This window comes from Perca flavescens, chromosome 13 (assembly GCF_004354835.1).
Source record: "Perca flavescens isolate YP-PL-M2 chromosome 13, PFLA_1.0, whole genome shotgun sequence".
NCBI classification, from domain to species: Eukaryota; Metazoa; Chordata; class Actinopteri; order Perciformes; family Percidae; genus Perca; species Perca flavescens.
Genome location: NC_041343.1, coordinates 2,250,781 through 2,267,187, shown reverse-complemented (window position 1 = coordinate 2,267,187; position 16,407 = coordinate 2,250,781). Strand labels below are relative to the sequence as shown.

Sequence of the window (16,407 nt, the reverse complement as noted above, 5' to 3'; positions counted from 1 at the left end):
CTTTATTAGTTACATATAATACTGTACTGTATTATTTACTTGTGTAAGGATTTCATCATTTGTGAATTGTTGACACACAGACAGTATTTTAATACATATAGCATTTGCTGCAACATTTTAAAAGTTAGAAAAGTACAACTGTTTGGCCTGATTGGGTCAGTTATGGGTCTCAGCTGTTGTCAGTTGCTTGTTTGAAGCATTTGATACATGTTAAACATGTTGAATAAAAAAAGTTGAATCAAGACGTATATGATTTGCATGTGCAAATTATTTGTAGAAGTGGGTATTATGGTTATATTGAAATTACCTTAACTTGGGTTTTAAAGTTATTTCAAAGCACAATCATCAGTTACTGCAACTTGCAAGTTGAGTTGAGATAAGAGAGGTTTTAAAGTCATCACAATGTATTGTTATAAGTCACTGCGACTTTGAGTTTAGTTAAGATAAGTAAGGTTTTGAAGTTTTCCCAATTTGAAATTATAAGCTACTGCAACTTTGAGTTAGGTTGAGATAAGTAAGGTTTTAAAGTTACCTCAATATATTGTTGTGAGTTATCGCAACTTGGAGTTAAGTTAAGCACATCTAAAATTGAAAGTTGGACCAACTCAGAGGAAAAACTTAAAAAGTAAAGTTTTTTTCCCCAACTTAAAATGTTGCTGAAGTTTGTTGCCTTAAAATTGTAAGTTGTGTCAACTTTTTATTTTTTACGGTGTTCCAGCTCTCGCCGTGGTCCTGCTGCACTCCCTGCTGAGCTCAGCGGTGCCCTGCAATGTCATGCAGCTTCCTGCTGAACCCTGCAGCTTCCCGCTACATCCAGTCACTGTTCCATTATTAATGTGACTATTATCGCCACTGTTCATCACACCCCCAACCGGCCCGTCAGACACCGCCTACCTTTGTTAATCCTTGCTGTAGAGAGCTCAAGCATAACTATGTCTAGAAAATACGCTAACCACTGTTTTATATAAAGCGAGTGGGGGGGGAGCCAGCGTTGAGCTATCATTTTCTTAGTTGCAGTTGAGCCGGCTAGCCAAATCTTCCTGTGTCTCTCAAGCAGGTGTAATTTAGATTCATGTTTAGGTAACAAAACAATTGGGTCAGTAGTGATTAGATATCCTATCACATCAGATAGTATTGATGTTGTTTTATGTCAGAACTCATGCACCTGTTCACACTCCTAGACCATATGTAGGAAAGTTCCAGTTTGTTCAGGTTGACAGAATGTACAATAGGGAGTGGGGATGGCTTTCGAAACGTATTTCTTCTGAGGAGTCCAATATGTCCTATGGCATATGTTGAAGTGGATATACTGGTGATTTGGGTCCTTGGAATAGTGGGAAATGTTGTCCCAAACTGTCTCCCAATTAACTGTGTTACCCTAAGGGCTCAGCTCTCGTTTCCACTTTTTTACTATTGGGAGTTCTCCTATGGATATTTGCATCAGTTTAGCATACATCTTGGACACTAATCCTCTCACAGGAAAATCAACAAACCATTTAATGACTGGGTGCACCTCAGGACTGTTTCCCCATGGCACTCCATAACATTTAAGGGCTGATCTTAAGTGCAGTTAAAAGTAGAAGGATGTCCTGGGGACCTCAAAACTAGCTCTCAGGTCTTCAAAACTCAACATACCTTTCTCATTGAATAGCTGGTCTAAAGTATAAATACCTTGGTCACTCCACTGCTTACAAGCAAAGGGTTTGTTACCAGACAGTAAGCGTGCATTGTGCCATTATGGGGTCAAATGCCACTTATTGCTCCTCTACCTGCGTAATTGTCTGTAGCATGATGCTTTGGTATAAAACCTGATTGGTTGGGGTGGACTAGCTTCTCGATAAAGCGCTCTAGGCGGAGAGCCAAGACTTTGGAATAAAGCTTAATATCAGTCCCGATGAGGCTGATGGGCCTGAAATTTGAGCAATCCGTAAGATCTTTGCCCTTTTTGCGTATAACAGAAATTAGTAAAGTGTTGGTTTGTTGGTGGAAAGTACCCATCTCTATGGCTGGAATTAAAGCTTGTAAAATGGTAGGTCCTAATATGTCAAAATACTGTAGAAGAAGTTCTGATGGAATTCCAAGCAACCTTGGCGTTTTCCCTTTTTTAACTGTTTTTAATGCTGATTTAAGTTCCTCTATCGTTATAGGTTGCCCCAGTTATTCTTCCTCCTCTGGGTCAAGAAGAGGCAGGTTTAGTTCTTTTAGGAACTCCTGGAACTGTGTCAGATCTAGGTTGCAGGACGACTCATACAATTTTAAATAGAAGGATTGAAAAGTGGCGCTGATATCCTTAGGATTTGTTGAGATACCTCGGTCTGTGCAGATGCTGTTGATGACACTCTGGATTCACTTTGCTTTAATTTCAGAGCATGCAATTTACTTGGTTTACAGCCATTAAAATAATAATTTAGTCTCACTCCGTGCATTGTAAATTCAGCTCTCCTTCTTAGCAGATAATTTAGCCCTGTTTGACTTGTGACTAGAAGAGTAAGTCTTAAGAGACTGCTCTAAAGATTTACAGCGTCCTTCCAACTCCGCAATCCTTGCCTCTCTTTTCCTCTTCAGGTTGACCGCAAAGGAAGATGTGAAATCTCTAATAAATCCTTTAGTTGCCTGCCTGAGTCGGTGTTTACTGATATAAACTCTGCCAGTTTGGCTCTAAATTCTGCATCAAAAGTTGTGTTCTGGAGAAGGAATTATTAAATTGCCACCTGCTAGATCTTTCTCCTAATATGTGCATTGTGATCAGACAGAATTGCTGGTTCTATTGCTATCGTGTGAAACACTGCCTCACTGGAGCACAAAATATAATCAGTGCGGGAGTGGGTGAGGTGACGTATGGAAAAGGTGTAATCCTTGCTAGTAGGGTTGTGCATCCTCCATATATCTGTAAGATGGTGGGATTCCACAACTGTGAATATATGTTTTGGGGCTTTTGTGTGATTGACCCCTGATCTATCCTGATTTAAATCTAGCACTGCATTCATGTCTTCCCCTATAATTTGTGAATATTCATTGAGAGAGAGCTGGTTAGGCGCGGGGGAAAAACTTTCATCATATGTCATCCTCATGCATATACCGAAACAAAGGCTATTTTCCTACTCCTTATTACTATTTTTGTCTACGGTGAGTGCACATTTCCGTGACAGCAACACAATGGAGCCCTTGGTTTTGATGTCGTCACTAGAGGAGGCAGCAACTTTGAAGTATTTATTTTGTAGACGATTTACATCTCTTTTACGTAAATGTGACTCTTGTATAAGCGCCGCATCTATGTTCTTCCTTCTTAAATAGTCCAGGAGTTTAGCTCGTTTGATTGGCCCGTTTAGCCATCTTTGAAATTTACACACATCATGTCTTGAGTAACCTACTGGAATTCAATGATAAATTTGTAGCAAAGGGTGAGCTGTTAGCTCTGCGTGTTTAAGTGTGGTAAAAACACAAAAAATAAAATGAATACCCTTAACCCTTAGACCGCAGACCCCAACCCCTATTTGCAAGATACGTGGCCACCTCAAACGCAGCTAGCGCAAACTCCAGCCCACAATTACCCCTCCTGTCTGAAGTTACAGGTAAGTTGAAACAGGTCTTGTGAACTTCTTATGCTAAACATGAACTGTGTTACAAAAACCCTAGAGCTAGGTCTCAACCAGCTATCAAATTCTGAAATAAGCTATATGAAAAACACACCAATCTGGTCGGAGTAAGAAACATAAGCTGAACAGTCAGCATTTATCATGTTTTACCAATCTGGTTAACGGTTAACAAACATAGATTATAAACTGGACGGTCAGCATCCATCCTGTTTTTCCAGTCTGGTTACATGTTCCTTTACAGTGTCCTCAGCATTAACCATGTTCTTCCAGTCTGGTAAAGTGTTAACAAAACATAAACTATAAACTGAAGTTCTTACAGTCTGGTTAAATGTTCCTTTAAAGCTTGGCTCCAAAAACTTACATACAGTGCTTCGAGACGAATTCAGTGCGGTAGCCCAGACACCGCTAGTCCACAGCCGCTGGGTCCGCCAGCTTCGGCCCCGCCGCTGTCTCCAGCCCTAGACGCGCGGTCCCCCCGCCGTCCTCTGGCGCCATTTTCGGAAACAGTCCCCGGGGCAAAGCGGCCCATGTTGATGTTGCATCGTCCTCCACATCCAGCTCCCGACAAAAAACGTCTGCATCTGTGGTTGCAGTGAAGGCGAACTCTCTCCCTCCGTGGGTCGCTCTCAGGGTGGCCGGGTGGATGGGCAGGTCTGGGGAGCCCCTAGCATGTATCTCATGTTGTGCTCCCTCCAGCTCCCAATGCCGCTGTGTCGTGAATGTGCCGCAGTCAGGTTGCATCAGATCACACATCGCAATTCCCTTTGTCTCAAGCTATGCCCTGATGTGCTGCAGCGAGTCATTCATTTCCGTCAGCGCTCCCTTTACTGCGTTGTAAACCACCGATTCAAGCACACTTTTCCAAGACCTGAGTGATCAAGTCCTCCATGTTTGGGAATGCGCTAGTATCAGACGCTATGTTAGCCACCGCTCTGCTAGCCGCCACCATGTTTGCAGATTTTGTGTCCGAGTATGTAGCTTAGACGACAACAGGACCTGTTTTCTCGCACCTGCAGGCAATTCAATGAGTGACTGTGATAGCAGATAAAACAATTTGGCGTTGAAGAAAAAGTAAAAGACCTGGTTATTCAATGAAATGCAGAGGTGGATACGAGAGCCTAAGTCTTCTGCGACCATTGCGGGTGCTGGTCTCCTCCTTAGCTTCGATTTGAAGAATAATTAGTGGTTCTTTAAAGCACCTTGAGCTTCAAAGCACAACAAAGTGGCACTTCTGTGGTTTTATTTTATCCGTAAAATACAACTGATTAGGCAGTTCAACGAGAGTTTGAAACAACCCAGATAGTCTAGGTTGCTAAAACTCCCAGATAGGCCATATATTGTCCTGACAGGAATAATAAAAACAGACAAATCTGAACTTTGAGCGCTGTGCAAGTCTTACTGTAACATCTTACTAAAAACATACTCTTCTATCACATACATTCACAACCAGAGTGGAAGTAGGAAGAGGGCTCTAAAACCCTGATACAGACTTTGTAAGTTTGTCTTAGTTTCCCAAATAAAGTGAGCTTCCTGACCCCCCAGGCAGTGTGGCTAGGCTCTGCCTGTTCTGTCTGCTGCTGTACGGCAGACGTTACCATCCTGTCCCACACCACCAGAATTATTATGGTAAACTAAAACAAAAACAAAATAGCAGTGACAAATATTTTTTGTAAACTGAAACTAAATAAAAACAACAACTTTTCAGAAAAACTAAAACTAAACTGAAGCTATATTGCCAGGTTAAAAAACGAAATAACAACAAACAAATAATAAATAAACAAATAAAATAAAAAGTAACGTAAATCAATTTTGGTTTCAATTTTTCAGGTATAATATATCACTACTGAAAAAGGAGACAGCGTGTCAACTCTCGTGACACTGAACCACAGAAACTGAACAGACTTGAAACGAGATGGTGCTGTGCCATAACACTAAAGTAGCCCACTAAAGATTAAACATTAAACATCATGGCTTTTCTGTATATGTAGCTAGATACTTCTGAGACATTATACCTGGCCCTAACAAAAAAAACTAAAATTAAATATATAAGAACTAAAACTAAACCTTTCTGAAAATCTGAAACTAAACCAAATCCAACAAACACACTCTGAAAACTAACACAAACTAAACTAACTTAAATTAATTATTAAATTAAAAATGTTAAAATAAAATAAATTAATTGAAAATTCAAAACTATTATAACCTTGCACACCACCAGGCTCAGGGACAGCTTCATCCCACAGGCCACAAGACTACTGAACTCTGAGTTCTGAGCTCATCACATGACACTTGACACCTGGTAAAGATTTCCTTTGCCAATAACTACTTCTGTTATTGTTGTGCACATGACCAATGAAGAACCTCGAACACTGACCCATAAAGCTGGCAAAAGGTGACAAAGTACAGTGTGTGTGTGTGTGTGTGTGTGTGTGTGTGTGTGTGTGTGTGTGTGTGTGTGTGTGTGTGTGTGTGTGTGTGTGTGTGTGTGTGTGTGTAAGCAGTGCTGTGTGTGCCGTGTGTCACACTGTCGTGGAGGTGCTCCCACATCTGGGCATCAGCATGCACTTGTTTTAACTATCAAGAAAGTGAAAGTACCCTGGAGATGAAAAAACAAGAAACATCCACAGATCCTGACAGCAGCTTCTTCTTATCACAGTATGAAATCCTGATATATTAAAAAGGGGAGCACCAACTCAAATCTGCAAAATATGAATAGTGAAGCTTACTTTTCTCCAAAGAAAGTCCTCCAGAAGTCAGCTGCATCAGCTTTGGTGATCCTGAAACTGTCCCCCTGGAACTGTCCTCCTGGAAAGATGGCTTTGATTTCAGCCAGCATGTGGCTGAAGATTAGAGATAGCTTGGTCAGGTTCCTCCTGCAGAAAAGAGGCCAGAAGAAAGAGGAAACAGTTATCACAGTCAACAGTTCAACAGACACCATTTGGAAATGATTTGGCCTTCAAAACTGTGGACTTATTTTCAAATGTTGTTGACTTACATAGAAATTGAAAACACCCCCTCTGAAAATTCAACTCCAAATAAAGATCAAGTATATGTTGGCACCATTTAAATAAAGCTGATAAAAGTTCCCTTATATACAGTACAAAGTTCTCCTGAGCAATCAACAGTGTTCAGATGACAGATAAAACAACAAATTATCAAATACATAACAAAATACATAGTCAGTGACCATGAACTGGAAATTGAAAGAGGTCGTCATTTAAAATTGTGGTGACCAAGAGAGGAATGTGTCTGTACAAACTGCCACCAGGACATTGAAACAGAAACACATTTCTTAAGTACATATCCAAGATACAAAGAAATAAGAATAAAATATTTCCAGAAATGTGAAACTACTACACCAGGCTTAACTGCCTACCCTGAGGACAAAAAACTTCCTTTTTTGTTCATTGAAGATTAAGGTATGGCATGGCTAGCAGCTAAATATGTCTTGCCACATGAGGCAAAATAAGAGTTGTAATAGAATTGCATATACTGTATTAATATTATTTGTTTTTTATTATTATTGTTTCAACATGCTACTCATTGAGGGACATACAGTACAATATTTCTTTATTATCTTCAATGATATCATACTTATCCTGTTTACTTTCATTATTATACCACAGGGCTATTTCACAAAACCCATATAGCAGATTAAGCTGGGTTTTTCCACTTATTCTGGCTTTATCTTATCCGTGACTCAGTTTCATGAAAGCAGTAGCAAATAAATTACCATGGAGATTTATTCTGTGCAGCTAGGCAATACTGGTGCCTTATCTGTTAAGTCAGCAGTAACTCCAATGGATTTTGCCTTATTTTTATTAGCATGAATGAAAATACCACTGTTATATTACAATATAATTACAATATTGCCATTCACTTAAAGAGCCCCTATACTCATTTTCAGCATCATATTTGTACTCCAGGGGTCTAACAGGATTACATGATGTTCAAAAAATTCATATTATGTTCTGATACTGCCCATTGCTTATGGCAAGCCATTTTATAGCTATTTTTTAACATTTAAAAAAACTACACTCCCATCTGTAATTACATTTTAGATATCCACACTAGCATTTCTACTAATTTTATACTCACTAGTTAGAATGTCAATTGAGATATCCACAATAAGATTCTTACTAGTAGAAATTGAATTGATTATTGTTAAAGTTCATTCGGGATAGGAAGAATGAGCTTGTGGATCTCTGAAATTAAAAGCCCATACACATGAATGGGAAACGTGATGTTATTTGTACTAGTAAGAATGATGTGGTGGATATCTGAAATGACAATTGTTCTTTTTTACTAGGAAGAATTGAATTAGCCACTGGGCTTGCTCAGGCAGCACCTACTGTATGGGCAGCACATATGAAAAACTGGGCTGGCATTCTTAATTAAGGACACTAATTGAGAAATTTCAAACAGGAATGTTGGGGTGTCAGCACGGATTCCCAACAAGGCTGCGTCCTTTCCCCTCTGCTCTTCTCTCTGCACCTCCAGTCACCAGTCTGTCAAGCTCCTGAAGTTCGCAGACGACACCAGCCTCATTGGACTCATCTCTGGTGGGGATGAGTACAATCTGCTGCCACTGCTAAGGACAAGGGCAGACTGCAGCGTATCATTCGCTCTGCTGAGAAGATGATTGGCTGCAATCTGCAATCTCTCCAGGACCTATACACCTCCAGGACGCTGAGGCAGGCAGGAAAGGTTGTAGCAGATCCCTCTCAACCCGGACACAAATGTTTTGAACCTCTCGCCTCTGGCAGAAGGCTGCCGTCAGGACCAAAAACCTCACGCCATAAAAACAGTTTCTTCCCCTCTGCAGTCAGCCTCGTTAAAAAGGCTCCGGGCCCCCACTGACATTGAATCTAACCCTACATCCTGTCCTCTGCACAGTCTACATATCCTGAACTTTTGCACATCCCTCAACATTTCTGCACATCCTGCACTAAAGCCGTACAGACGTTTTTTTGCTTAATGTTATATAATTACATAATTGTTTGATTATTTCATATTATTGTTTAAATATGTTTTTATGCATGCACCATCAACATATCCAAATTCCTAGTAAATGCTACTTACTTGGCAATAAATCTTTTTTCTGATTCTGATTAACATTCTGACCATTATTTTTATAATTATTCATCAACAGTCAATGTTACTGTTATATCGCGTTTATGCTGTTCATATTTTGATAGAGGTTTGATTAATATATTATTGCAGTGGTTAAGATGATTAGAAATGGCTGATAAAGTTGCAAAGGTCTTTTCAATGAAGTCAGTTGCCATGTTTTGGCGAGAATGGCAGACTGGTCAGAGACCAATACCGTTAATTATTTTATGTGATTATTGTTTTTTTATGTATTCTTTAACAATAAAGGATCATGTAAGTTATTAGTTATTATTTGAATTGAATCTAATACTGTACTGTTTGCTCCCAGTTCCAAGCATGCATCAATTGAAAGCCTCGCACAGGTATGGCTAAGCTACGGAGCTGCAGGCTAAAAACACATCTCTACTGACTGCACCTTAGCTAAGAAGATGATGCCATGAAAAATAACACGTGTCTCTTTATAGTATGGCTTAATTGAAGCTTATGGACTTGTACTCGATTCTACTGTTTGTAGAAGAGTTTGTACCTTCATGGTTGAATGCACGTCTTGGAAGTCGCTTTGGATAAAAGAGTCAGCTAAATGACATCTAATGTACTGATGCTGGGACTGAGGCTGTGATTGGGAAAGCTAGTGGCAGCACCCTAAATAGTAGTAACTGTTGAAAATAACACTTTAAAAACTGCTGCATGGATTTGTGGTTTAGTCACTTGAACAAAACGTGCCACAGCCACAAGGCATCAGCATTTGTTTTTTTGGGCATGAGGGCTATGACAACTCTTTTAAGGAACAGAAATGTAAACACATCAGATTACCATGATTACAGGAACTATTTACAACCCCATGTTTGAATATTTGAGAAAAAGAAATAAAATTTCTATTCTGGCAACAAGCAATGTAACCAACAGCAGTAAAAAAGGTTATGAGCAATATAGGAAATCGGAATGCACTTATTCTCCAGATAAAACTCAGGCTAAACGTTCGACGTAGCAGATGCTGTGTACTTTCTGTCCTTGACCACGCACACACAGCTTTCGCATGTGCTGTACACAACATAGCTGACAGTGATATGACTCATTCCACGACTGTGACTGACTACAAGATGCATTAAGCTACCTAGAAAATATACTGACTTCAATTCCTTCAACAGCAAACACCAGATTCAACTAGACTGATCGGTTTTCCACGTACTGCACTTGCAGAGTAATGGCTGGAATAAAGTAAAGAGGTGAACAGCAGGCCAAGGTGGGATAAGTGAGAATCACTATTCTGTGCCTTGGTGTGTGTGTGTGTGTGTGTGTGTGTGTGTGTGTGTGTGTGTGTGTGTGTGTGTGTGTGTGTGTGTGTGTACTGACAAAGCCAAGCCCGTCTCAGTAATTTCATGCTCTCCAGTCAGCATTAGGCCTCTAATCAACCAGGACCAGCCAGAATACTCTCCATTTGGGATACAGAGGTAAACACTGCAGATTCTTACACAATGGTTGTAATTCAAACTCAATTTCCGGCCTTGTTGTGGAGGAGGGCTCAGCTCTGAAACACCCCAAAATAAACAGAAAAACATGATGCAGTTGTATAATATATTTGCAGTAATTTTTGGTATTACTAATTGCTTTTTGCATCATGATGATGCAATGCTCACTGACGACGAGAAAGATATTCTTTTATAGCATATCACTGTAAAAAAAAAAAAAAAAGTGCAAGGCTGATTTTAAATAGAATTCCTTTGCAAAAACATTCTACCAGGTTTGGTTAATTAGACTTCCTTGTGTGTCCTTGCCACGCCCAGTGCCATTTGCATGGTTGTGTAGTTTGCTTCGTCTGCCCATTCATTAGGGCTTATTATCTGTAGAGTGTGTGGAGCTGGATGGCCAGAAACTGTTGGCTGACTAACACAGTTGTTAAAGACATCCTTCGATGGCTCTGTTATATGCATAGATATCCAAACCATCTACATACAACCATACCATACTGGTTTGCAAAAAAACATTTCACATTTTAGCCTCTTTTAAAATAAAATAGAATCTTACATTCAAACACTTTTACAACCAAAACACAATCTTGCTGACACTGGCCTACATGGTGTCACTCCGTTGTTGTGGTGACACCTGCACTACTGCAGCTCAACCTCCCACTATCTCTATTCATACTGGTTTCCTGTCACCTGAACAATATCGCTATCCTCTGTTACAAACTGCTGTTACTCTAGCTCACTGTGACAGTGTACATTTCCCTCTTAAACATTCGAGCCACTGAGAGAAGTAATGATATGATGATTTGAAATAATGATTTCATACTTAATAAATATACATATATAAAAAGATACTAGAAATGTTTCTTGGGAGACCTCAGAAAATTTCAGTTTCATTATAGTTTAATTTACTAGAATTTGTCCTATTTTAATAACCAGTAGAGAATTTTATACCCTATGAAAAGCTACATTCTTTGAGCCAAGAATGTAGCTAATGAAGGGGCGAGTCTTGTTGTTCTATCTGTGTATTTGGGTTTCAATGTGCTAGTGCAGGTGACAGCAGAGACACGGTGAGAGCAGAGTGGCCATAAGGGACTGTAGGCTTCACAAAGGGACTATTAGACACATGAGATGTCTATCAGATCTCCAACAGGCTGCTGCTGCTGCCACCACAAGGGTAGAATGGAGGCTGGTAGAGAACAAACAGCTGTGGTGAGGGTAAAGAGAACACAGAGGGGTAATAACATTTTTTTTTTAAAGGTTTGCGGCTGCTGATAGCACCATGAATTATGCATCACTTGTACCCGCTATCTGCTCTGTCTCAAGGTTTTGCAGATGATGGCAATTTGTCTTTCTTTGCGTCTGATCGGCACAACTGGGTTGGTGTAGCCTGGCACTCATTCTGCGATCTCCCTCTCTCTCTTATTTCACTCCTCTCCTGTGCGTAATGGATCTGGTTGCTGTGAACTAATTGGTAAACATTGCAAACCAATGTTTACCAATTAGTTTAAGTTGGCTATTTTTCTATAATAATGAGAATAATAAATTGTATTTGTAAAGCACATTTCATTGTTAAAAGCAATCCCTAAGTGCTACAGAGCAAAACAAGATTAAAAAGAGGTTTAAAAACAGGTACAGCTGACTTCCGGTGAGCGACATGCTGGAGTAGTCACATTTTTCCACGCTCCAAACTTATTCATCTTTAACTTTCTCTATAGTTCAACCAAAGCGCTACAACTAGCCATTGATATCTAACTATATTCGGCAGCACTGTTGGACATACGTTGAAAGTATGTCCAACAGGTCGAAGAAAGAGGAGCAAAAGAAGGATGACTCGCTGTTGAGCGCCGTGGTATCCATGCTAACGGCTATGCTAGCCAAGCACAAGACTTCGCTCCTGGCTGAATTCAACACAGCGTTTACCAAATTCATCAGGCCAGAGCCAAGGCAACCTCAGGGCTAATTCCTGCCATTAGAGCTAGCTCAGGCGAGATCCACACTGACCCTGTCAACATTAATGAAATGTATGCCTCTGATTGCCCTCCCATTGCAGATGACATGCTTAATGATATAACCTTCCCCCAAATAGACGTCGAAACCACGAATGACTTGGGTGGTCTTATAACTGCTGCCAAGGTTAAAGGAGCCATTAACTCGCTACAGAGCGCTAAGTCCCCCGGGCAGGATGGGACTATGGGATGTTTTGTAATACTGTAGAGTATTACAAAACATTTTCCGCTCTCCTCACGCCAGTCCTGAGAGATTTGTACAACGAGGCATTTCGGCATCGTCGCCTGCCGGACACACTGTCGAAGGCCACTATCGCCCTAATTCTTAAGAAGGGGAAAGCTCCCCTGCTTTGCGGCCACTATAGACCAATCTCACTCCTCAATGTGGACCTCAAAATTCTCTCGAAGGTTCTTGCACTCAGTCTTCAATGGGTGATGCCCTCCATTATCTCGCTTGGACAGACAGGGTTCATGCCTGGCTTACAGTCTTCCCACAACACTAGACATCTACTTAAAGTGATGGTTCGGAGTAATTTCACCCTAGGCTGCTTTGCACCTTGACCTTGAGCCAAACAACCCTCGATACGCTTTTTTCCCTTGTTATAACGTTGGTCGAGTTAGCGTTATCAGTTGGTTAGCTTAGTGCAGGCGCTAATGGATCCAAGTTTGTATCTCGTAAATTACCCCACTAACAATGCCCGGAATTATACCAAACTTCTACAGTAGTACAAATAGTTTCTGTACTTAAAAAACGTTTAACATTAGGAAGTTTGTAACTACACCAGAAGTATATTTAAATAACACTTGCCTGATGGCTGCTACCGTGCAAGATCCCACAAGATCACGCACAGAGCACATCTATTGCCGGAAGAGACTACTGGTAAAGAAGAATCAAGAAGCGAGTGAAAAGCAGAAGCAGCTACTGCAGCATGAGGCAATAGGACAAGATACCACACAGTTGTATATATCCCAGCTGCGGTTTAAAAGCAATAGATGTTGTGCTCTGTGCGCAGTAGCAGCTGAGAGGAGTATCCATCAGGCAAGTGTTATTTAAATGTACTTCTGGTGTAGTTACAGACTTTCTAATGTCTCATTTTTAAGTACAGAAACTATTCCACTCGCCAAGTAATGATACCCCGGAAACTGTGGTGTCCCTCAACGCCGAAAAGGCCTTCAACAGGGTCAAGTGGGGGTACCTATACGAGGCAATGGATAGGTTTGGCCTGGGCGACAATTTTATTGATGATGATGATGATGATGATGATGATGATGATGACAGTGAGGCTGCAGATGCGATATCTGCTCTTCAAAACATTTACAATGGCCTATTAATTCAGCAGTTGTAAGAGTTAGAGTTATTGAACTAATTGTAGTGTTTATGCAGTTTTTGATATCCGAGATGATGCACAATGCAGAAGACTATATCATGGGTATGATTTAGTTAAGGATTTTAAATATATCAGTGTTTCCCATACATTAACCAGACTGTGGTGCCCCGCCATAACTTCTATCTAATTTGTCCCGCCACAGTTTCATAATGAACCGAAAATATTTTTACGCTTCTCATAATACCATTAGAAATCTCTCGTTGTGGGCTGTTCAGCAAAGTATCTTTCAGTCCAGTCAGTAATGCCACACTGAATTAACACCAAAGAAGAAGTCTCCATCCACGCCACGCTCACACACACACACACACACACACACACACACACACACACACACACACACACACACACATAAACTGAGTGACAGGGTTATTATTGCACTCCACAATATGGATAACAGCAAACATGCAAATACATTTATTGAGCATGGAATAGGTTTTTGTTTGCTCAAACGAAATTTGAACTGATTAAGGGGGGCTATAGAGCCATCATGCCACGCCAAAGCCAAAGTGTGATATCAAATCGAAGTATTAACTTTTTTCAAATGTTGCTGCAAAATTATGAGAGTTTTCATGCATCCTAAAGGCCTCAAACACGTGTTCATGGTCTCGTGTATGGTCACTGTGCTAAATTGTGGTGCACGGATATTCACTGGGGTCTAGAATATGTGTTTGATGAAAATGAACATCATGCTGTATTGAAGAAGACTTGAAAATAGCAATTGATATGATAAACTCATTATGAAAATGTTTACTGAGGTAATAAATCAAGGGAGAAGTATGCTCATTTTCCCAAAGACTTCCATAGAAACGGACTTCTTTTTGGAGCCTGTGGAGTCGCCCCCTGCTGGAAATTGGATAGAATGCAGGCTTAAGGAACTTCCGCATTGGCTTTGCTTTTCATGTCTGGACGCTTTGTCCATTATTTGTACAGCCTATGATTTGAACTGTGGTAGGAAACCAGACCTAACCACTCAGAGAGAGTACTAACTCTACACATAAAAGGTCACACAGCTGGTCATATTCAAATCATTGTATCAAATGATCTGCGAACATTCATTGGTCTAACTTGCGTGGGTGTGAGGTGATTATGGTTGTATTTGTAATCCTTTGTTTACAGCAGTTTAAGTAAAGGTCATGAGCGAGTTTAGGAAATATGTCGTATTAAGTACATCGAGTCATGAAGGAAATACTCCTCCGTGTCCATTACACACAATGAGTGTCAGCAGATTGAGAGAAAACCTTAGTCAGAGTGCAGTGAGTAAGCCCAGCAATGACCATGACCACACACACACACACACACACACACACACACACACACACACACACACACACACACCTCCCCCGTGCTCTGAGCCTCTTGGTTCCTGACTGAAGCGCTCTGGCTTCCTCCTCTGGTGCTCCACATCCTCCCCAGATGGTTCTACTCTCTGGAAGCTTACTCATCTCAGCAAAGCTAAGGCCTTTAAAGCCTTCCATGGGAACGTGAGACATCAGCACAACTGTTCATCAACAGGTGTGCAACTCCAGAGACTACCCTACACGCAAATGATGAGAATAAATGTTCACAAACATGGTAGCAAGTTTTGTTGCTGGCTGTTGCGCACGTTTCTCCAGCCGCTCTGGGCGCTGTATAGAAGTATGTACAATGGAGTAATTCGATCTTTAATCTAAACTCTTTAAATATTATTATCAACATGAGGAAAGCCTGATTTGAGTGACTTCAAAGGTTTCAACAGATGGTACCACAGCAGGTAGGAAACCAGTTAAAATAGAGAACTAGAGAGCATTTTGCGATAGGATCACACCAACCGTGATGCCAAATCGGGCCAGGGGTGGAAAGTGGGGTTGCCCCTTACCTTCTATACCCTCATACTTATGGCGCCCTTGCTTGGATCACACCCATCTTTGAAAACTTCATTTTGATCTCAACTACACACCTGCAATGTTTTGTCATTGTTTTTTGCACGGTTTATTGCGGTGAAAGACAGACAGACACACACAGACTCACAAGGTAAAAAAACAATACCAACATCACAGCTGGTAAATACAGTAAGCGATACTAACCCACCATGAGAGAACAACTCTTCATACCCTGGGATCACTGCAGGGTCTGTGCCTGAAGCAAAATGCAACTAGTTGACAGCCATGCAGATTCTAGAGCTACAATATAAGACCCCAGAACTTACAGTCTAATATTCACATCAAATCTTTTTCATTTAATATAAAAAAATAACTCTTCACTCATCAACATCTTTTCCTCCTTAATCTTGAGAGGCTTGCCAGACTTTTATTTATCTCAAAAATGGTGATTGTTTCTAAAGTTTTCTAATGAATAATTCTGAATGATGACTTTGATGAAGTATTACCACAACCTCTAATCAGGAAGATTTAAAAGCAATCCTCTAGATTTCCCTTACATAATTATTAAAATAATTCCCCTGATAAACTGGCAATTAGACTAAGCACTGAGCTACACTGTACCTTGGTACGTACAGAGTCAGCAAATCGCAAATGAGTTATTTGCTACTAGAAAAAATTATATTTAATCCACTCATGTGGCTCATTTCTCTAAAGAAAATCATTCAGCAAGTGATGGAGTCATCTAGAAATACCTTTTCTGCATTCATTCCTAAAGCCCTAATACTGATGTTAGATTCACCATCACTAGTGTTGGTCACATCAAAAAGTTGAAAATACAGAGCAGGTTCCTCAACATGTCAATGCAACATGAGTCAGGAGTTATTCAATCAGATGGGGCGGGCGGGTAGATGGATGGAGGAGGGAGGGAGGTCAGATTGTCTTTTATCTGCAACACTTTGCTTCCTGGCAAAAGAAGG

General features: G+C 40.5%; 1 protein-coding gene across 1 annotated transcript in view; it reads right to left on the bottom strand.

Annotated features, from left to right (window-relative positions):
- cblb (Cbl proto-oncogene B, E3 ubiquitin protein ligase) overlaps positions 1 to 16,407 on the bottom strand; it is a 106,016-nt gene that overhangs the window by 70,216 nt on the left and 19,393 nt on the right. The window contains exon 4 of the mRNA XM_028595039.1: positions 6,323 to 6,469. Coding sequence (XP_028450840.1) covers positions 6,323 to 6,469 — 147 coding nt within the window. The remainder of the gene's footprint in view (positions 1 to 6,322; positions 6,470 to 16,407) is intronic.